At 41.1% G+C, this 7,107-nt stretch overlaps 1 protein-coding gene across 1 annotated transcript in view; it reads right to left on the reverse strand.

Moving 5' to 3' along the window:
- LOC107551007 (uncharacterized) overlaps positions 1–7,107 on the reverse strand; it is a 30,519-nt gene that overhangs the window by 9,860 nt on the left and 13,552 nt on the right. The window contains exons 6-8 of the mRNA XM_016232488.1: positions 3,684–4,633; positions 2,357–3,180; positions 2,069–2,272 (exon numbers count right to left, since the gene is read on the reverse strand). Coding sequence (XP_016087974.1) covers positions 2,069–2,272; positions 2,357–3,180; positions 3,684–4,633 — 1,978 coding nt within the window. The remainder of the gene's footprint in view (positions 1–2,068; positions 2,273–2,356; positions 3,181–3,683; positions 4,634–7,107) is intronic.

The following is a 7,107-nucleotide window of genomic DNA, read 5'->3' on the forward strand; positions in this document are numbered from 1 at the left end:
TGTACCTCTGAAGGTTCTGACTGTCTTCAGAAAAGAATCGATGGCATTTTGTTTTCATCATCGCTCCATGTAATACCTGAAGGAAGTGTTCTTAATCGCAAAACTGCTTTGTCCACAGAGGTTACGGGAAACGGCTCGAATTCTGCTTTTCCATAAACGCCACCTAGTGTCAGCGAGTGGATTTACAGAGACTTATAATTTACATTCAGCCTGTGTGTAGTTTCGGTCTGGCCAAAAACGGACCGAATTTGCATGCCCTGCTGTAAATTTTGACTGGTTGATGAAAAACAAGCTTGTGTGGATTCTACACATTTAAACAATTCAGATAAGTCATCTAGAATTATTTATGGAGCAGATAAAAAAACAACATTCATTTATTAATCAATTATCATTTTGACTTGTATCTTTTCTTTATTTAAAGGCTGAAATGTGAGGTTTACCCTTTTATTAAACTTTTTCAAAGCTTTATTTGAACATTGACATTAGATATTTCAACATGCTATTAAACTGTTGACAGTCAAGTTGTCATTTAAAATCCGAACATCATTGGTAATGTTATTGTTTTAGTGATTATGCAAACAATAAGTCATTTTATTGGTTGTTTGTTAATTTTTAAATATAAAACTTGGTGAAGTGATTTATGTGTCGGTACTTTTTTAACATCTCCAGCACATTTGAACAATACCGTGATAATACTGAAAAGCATGATCATTTTGGTCACTATAATCGTGATAAGAAATTTTCATACCGTTACATCCCTAGTGCTGAAGGACTCAGGCTTGTAGCTCTGGCAGACAATAAACACAACCATCACAATGCTCTTGTTTACATTTTATTATACTGTTTTTTTTTTAAGCATTTAAATTTAGATTTGAGCTAGATTATTTTAAATTAAATTAAAATTAAATTTATGCATTTAGCAGACGCTTTTATCCAAAGCGACTTACAGTGCATTCAGGCTATACACGTTTTATCAGTATGTGTGTTCCCTGGGAATTTAACCCATGACGTTTGCGCTGCTAATGCAATGCTCTGAGCCAAATTTGTAATTTTTTTATTTTAAGTCATCTTGAGGTACCCTTACAAGTTTTAGACTGCATACAATGATCACATAAATGATATGTAGATGTTTATATTGCAAAACCATTAACAGAACCAGGTATGCCAATATTCTGGTTACAAGAAATCTGAATACATTTTTGCTCCAACATGCTTACGTTAACTGGAATTTTTGGTCAAATAAACAGTTTATTCTGAATATTCACATGCCCAAACCAGACAGTGATACTTAAACAAAAACAAACAAAAAAATAAATAAACGGGGCAAATTTCTAATACTTTTTTTTGAAGGACAATATAAAGACAGGCAACATAAGAGTCTTATGGTTTACATTTTTTCTACGCTTGTGTGCTGCTGTCAGAGGCATTAATTAAAATGATCCGAGTTCAGAATCACTCAAATACAGCATAAAGCATGACAAAGAATAAAAACCTGTAATTCCAATAGCTTTAGAGTATGTAAACCTCTTTTCTGAATGAAAGCTTGACAACAATATACTTTAATTGAAAATGAAGTGCATATAAATGTGGTCAATGAAAATGATACCTTTAAGACTGACAAATACCTATTTTGTTACCACATTAGCAGGAAAATACAACAAATGCATTTTCTATTAGATTAACTGATGAGGACAAAACTCATTTTAATGTCAGAAAAAGTTAAGAGTCTGTCCTACTCTAACAGATTGTTCACCATGGCTACAGAACAGCAATGTTTACTATCCTTCTCATTACAGAACTTTTCTCATTATAAAAGGAAGACACAAGAGAACAGTCAATAAATCTTATTAATTCAAATGTATGTTCTTTCCTATTTTTAGCTATCTTGGTTTAACATAGGTTGCACTTATCAGCCCTCAAAAAAAATTAACCCTGGTTTAACTGGTCCATGCTTTGTGCATGTAAACACAGATTATGTTACAATTAGCAGTGTTGTCCTCAATTCCTGGAACTGAGGAGTACAAAGGCATATTTTTACACTGTATGACAGTCATACAATCAGACTCACCAGGTTTGGGCTGTCCTGAGGCCTTTTTGCGTCCCGCTGAGAGCAGGGAGCTGCTGTTCATCTTCTTGGGCCGGGGAGATTTGCTGTTGCTTGTGTTTTTTTTCATCACAATGGTGGTTGCAGGAGATGCTGCTTCTGGTTTCACTTTACTCTGCTCAACATCTGAGTCCTCTGACAGCGAGTCGGCAGAGTTTCCTGACAACACTGAAAGGGAAGGGCAAGTATGACTAATGAGTCCAATACTCTTTATTTACACCTGCCTTGTGCTTGACACAACAACTCACTCACCATCTAACTCCAGACATATGTGATGTAAACTCATTCCTCGGAACAAGACGCCATCTCTCTCTCCACATAGTACCACACGACCGATCAGACCCATCAGCCCAGGGTCCTGGCCGATGGTTGCGCAGCTTTGAGTCACGTGATACTCCTTCTGCAAGAAGCTTTCCAATCGCTGAATGGCAGCCCCGTGCCGTCCTTCCTCCTCACCCTCACTTAACAACAGCAGCTGCGTAAGTATCGCCACCTGTCTGCGAACGCGTGTCTGCGTCAGTGCCCGGGGGTGCTGCGAACCACTGGACCGAGCCAAACTACGTAGTAAGTCTGTTCCTCGCAGGGGAGTAGCTGGCGAATGATACGGCCTGGCAAACACATAGGGGTTCTGTGGATCGATTCCCACACCGGCACGAGTCTGCAAAAGCATCTCCAGACAGGCTTCTGAGTGTGGGGGGAGGATGAGCGGCTGTACGCGGCCACGCTTCCCTTGGACCCCGACACGAGGGAGATGAGGGAGGACCAGCCGCTCGAAGGGTGAGAGTGCAGCCTCCAGTGGGGTTAGAGTTAACAGGGCACCAGGTTGCACAGGGATGGGGCACTGGGATGCGACTCGGGCCTGGTACTCTGAGATTGTCAGTTTGGAGACTTCACATTCACGGCGGCGATTGTAAAGGATGAGAAGGGCCAGGCTGGAGTGACAGAGGAGACGCCATGCCTCGGCCGACTCAGGTGAGCGGGAGAGAGAAATAAAGGCAGAGTGCTGCAGCCGCCGCAGGTACAACACCAGGGAGGAAAGGGAGGAAAGAAGTGGGAGCATGTGGGGACGACGCGAACTGTGAAAAGAGAAAAAGGATTAGGTGAATTTCAATTTAAATAAATTTTAACAGTGGCTATGTTTACATTCACAACTTTTGTTTTAATCGGACTGAATTTCCATTTCTGGATAAATGTTACGTATAAACAGCTGTGCCATGCTGCTTATATTTATCACACAGTAAAAGCGCCCGTCCCCACGTCAAAAACCAGTCACCTATGGATGAGAATCCGAAACAAGGACTCCACTTGAAGGGAGAATTTTATAATAACAGGACACTCATTTTTACAACACTGTATTCAAACAGGAAAAGCACATCATGTCATTACGCTATTTTATGTTATTGCATATGCGCAGTCCTTTCAGTTTCAGTCTCGATCATATTAGAAAAGGAATAAACCCCTCCTTTCAATCCAATCGAAATTTCATTCAGATTGAGCAGTCAATCTGATTACTAACGGATTATTTGGTTGCATGTAAACATAGCCAGTGAAACGGTTTTTAACATTGTCAATGTCTAACCTTGATAGGTCGGTCTTATCCTCCGCTCCGCTTTCTTCTTCTTCTTCTCTCCCTCCATTGTCCTCTCTTTCTTCTTTCGAAGGTTCTGACTCCTTAACAAGATCCACAAAGACTGGAGTGGGCAGTTCCTCTTCTTTCATCTTCTCAAAAATGTCTACCTCCTCTTTATCCTTTTTCATTTTACGTCCTCCTTTTCTCGGAGGAGTAGCAGGAGTAGGTGGGCTCCTCTTTAAGACAGACACGGGAACACCTCCTCTTCTGGGAGGAGTCGCTGGGGCAGGACTTTTGCGAGTAGGGCTAGAGAGGGCAGGGCTCCTTCTGACTGGAGACAAAGAAGAAGCAGGAGGTGACCGTGGTGTTACCACCACCACACCTGGCACAGGAGCCACTTGTAGGCATTGGGACTGTTTGCTCGATGATGGGAGACACGGTTGGACACAAGGAGGGTCACCAGGGGTGCGCGCTTGCTCCAGGGCAGAGCGCATGTCCGGCTGGTGGGCGTGGTGTTTTTCCAGATGCCGCGGGAGAGATCTGAAATGACGGCCACAGTAAACACAGCGCTGTTTCTGTGCCATGGTGCTCTGCCCACGACCCACTGACACATTGACACTATTAGCAGCAACTCCTGCAGGCGGCGGGCACTTAAACACAGGTCTGGAGGGAGCAGTGGGCTGCAGTGTGGAGGACGGGAGGGAGTGTGGAAAAGGGGGAGGATGGCTGGTGGGTCGCTGAAGTGCTTTTCTTTTAGCATGTGCAACAGAAGAGGACAGAGCTTTGTGCCTCTTGCGGCGGTGAAGTAATCGTATGCGCTTCTCTCCATTGGCATCATCCGAGTCGAGGTCTGAATCACTGGGCTCAGAGTGAGACAGAGGAGAAGAGGAAGGAGAGAGAGACCAGGAAGGTGTGAGGTATTCTGATGCAGAAAGTGGAACTGGGCCGGACTCTTCCTCCTTAGAAAAAAAGCACATGGATTTCTAAGATCTGTTAAAGGGTGAATAATCTGGCTTAGCGCTCATTTTACTTCTGTAACATATATAAATTACTATTTTTTTTAAATGTAATGACTGAAAGTGAAAAATGTAGGACAGAACTTATTTGTATCCACCTGAAAATGACTAAACACCACCAACACTCATTTTGAAGAGGTTTTTGACCAGAATGTGGAGGCTGAAGGTCCTCAGAAGCATTCAAACAATGATTTTTCTTGTCAATTAATTGCTATTATTGTCTTAAAGGGATAGTTCACCCAAAAATGAAAATTCTGTCATTAATTGTAATGTAGTTCCAAACCCATAAGACATTCATTCATCTTTGGAATGCAAATTAAGATATTTTTGATGAAATCAGAGAGCTTTCTGACTCTCCATAGACAGCAAGGATCCTTCCACGACCAAGGTCCAGAAAGGTAGTAAGAACATCATAAAAAGAGTCCATGTGACATCAGTGGTTCAACTGTAATTTTATGAAGCTCAGAGAATACCTTGTGCGCAAAAAACAAAAATAACTACTTTATTCAACAATTCTTCTCCCGTTAGTTACCATCTTCCGCCATTATCAAGAGTATCACGATGGATGCGTGTGTTGCTGCTGACGTAGAGAACGCATGCGCTGCACCTTGCGTCGTGGTACTCTTGAAAATGGCGGAAGACGGTAACTCGCGGTAGAAGAATTGTTGAATAAAGTAGGGTTTTTTTGTGCAAAAAAAGTATTCTTGTAGCTTCATAAAATTACGGTTGAACCACTGATGTCACATGGACTTTTTTGACAATGTCCTTACTACCTTCCTGGGCCTTGAATGTGTCAGTTTGTATTGCTGTCTATGGAGGGTCAGAGAGCTCTCGGATTTAATCAAAAATAACTTAATTTGTGTTCCGAAGATTTTGGAATGACATGAGGTTGAGTAATTAATGACAGAATTTAAATTTTTTGGGTGAACTATCCTTTAACCTTTATTAAACTGTCAATTCACATGTTGTTAATTCTATAGTTTTTTTTTATTTTAAAAGGCATTTCGAAAATGACCTGCAACAGAACCCTAAAATAATGGTTGCACAATCAGTTTAAAGGACACCAACTAAAAAGACACGGAGCAAAAAATACAATGCCAACATGCACTGTGTTTTAAAAAGAGACCAGGGTCAATTTTTCATAAAGGCTTTACAGGTTGCTCAATTCCAGGAGGTACACTCAAGTTGTATTTAATTAAAAAGTATGTCTAAGATTACTTGATGAAACTGTAGGAAAATGCAGGAGATATTAGTGTGCCGTGGTGCTTATGGTTCTGATGGCCAGGGGCCCAGCAATCATTTCAGAAGGACAGGATATTCAGAAAGAGGCCTGAAAATGACTGTTGCTTGGTAACTGGGTGTGTCTGTAAGTGTATTCATGAAAATGTAATGTATATTTACCTTCTTAATGTTGCTCTCGTGGTCCAAGCTGCAATCAAAGCTACTAGGAGGCACAGTGCCATGGAAACCCTGAGAGGGATGCAACATCATAAAAAAAAAAAAAAAAGTCAATCATGTGACATAAGTGGGACTATAAAGTCCCTCCAACACTCACACATACACATGAATAAAACAAACACCATGCATATAAACTCGCATCACAAACATATCTAAATTATAAACAATTTGCATATTATTAGTAACACTAAGTGTAGAAGGAGTTTAAAGCACTGAGATGTGCTAGCCATTGTCATGGTTACACTTACCATAGCGTTTTCTCCCCACTCGGTCAAACTGTAATCCACAGTGATCTCCTCCCCCTTTGGAATGTCGCGGATCGCTATGACAATCAGTCGCACTTGATTTCCACAGTGCACTTCACGAATGCGGCAGTTTGGTGATGGGGGGTACGAGACGGACCCCCTCTCTCCGCTAGAGCCCTCCTCACTCACACTGCATGAGAGAAAACTACATCAGACAGCAATAGAGCAAACAAAACTGATAGAGAGCTGGGAAATCTTGCAGACCCTGTTTTCTAAACCACGGAGTGGCAGACTAATGCATGTCCTGTGCTAAAGTCATGCTGTCTCTGCTTTCATTATTAACATATTATCTTCTCAAATGACAAATTAGAATGTCCCATTTGGTGTGAATTCATAGCATTATTAAGCAGTGGACTTAGATAGAGCTGAATCACAAACAGGTTGTTTATAGTTAGTTGATTCTACTTTGTGTATGCTAACATATACTTACTGATATAGATTAACCATCAACTCTGAAGCCCATATAAGCCTGGCATACATTCCCAACCCAGGACGAACGTCATAAATACATATGAATTTATAATTATTACAGAACACACTCTTGCCCCCCCCACACACGTCGTCATCATATATATATATATATATACAAACCCAATTCCAAAAAAGTTGGGACACTGTACAAACTGTGAATAAAAACAGAATGCAATGATGTGG

The sequence above is a fragment of the Sinocyclocheilus grahami genome, unplaced genomic scaffold (genome assembly GCF_001515645.1).
Source record: "Sinocyclocheilus grahami isolate Dianchi unplaced genomic scaffold, SAMN03320097.WGS_v1.1 scaffold17.1, whole genome shotgun sequence".
NCBI classification, from domain to species: Eukaryota; Metazoa; Chordata; class Actinopteri; order Cypriniformes; family Cyprinidae; genus Sinocyclocheilus; species Sinocyclocheilus grahami.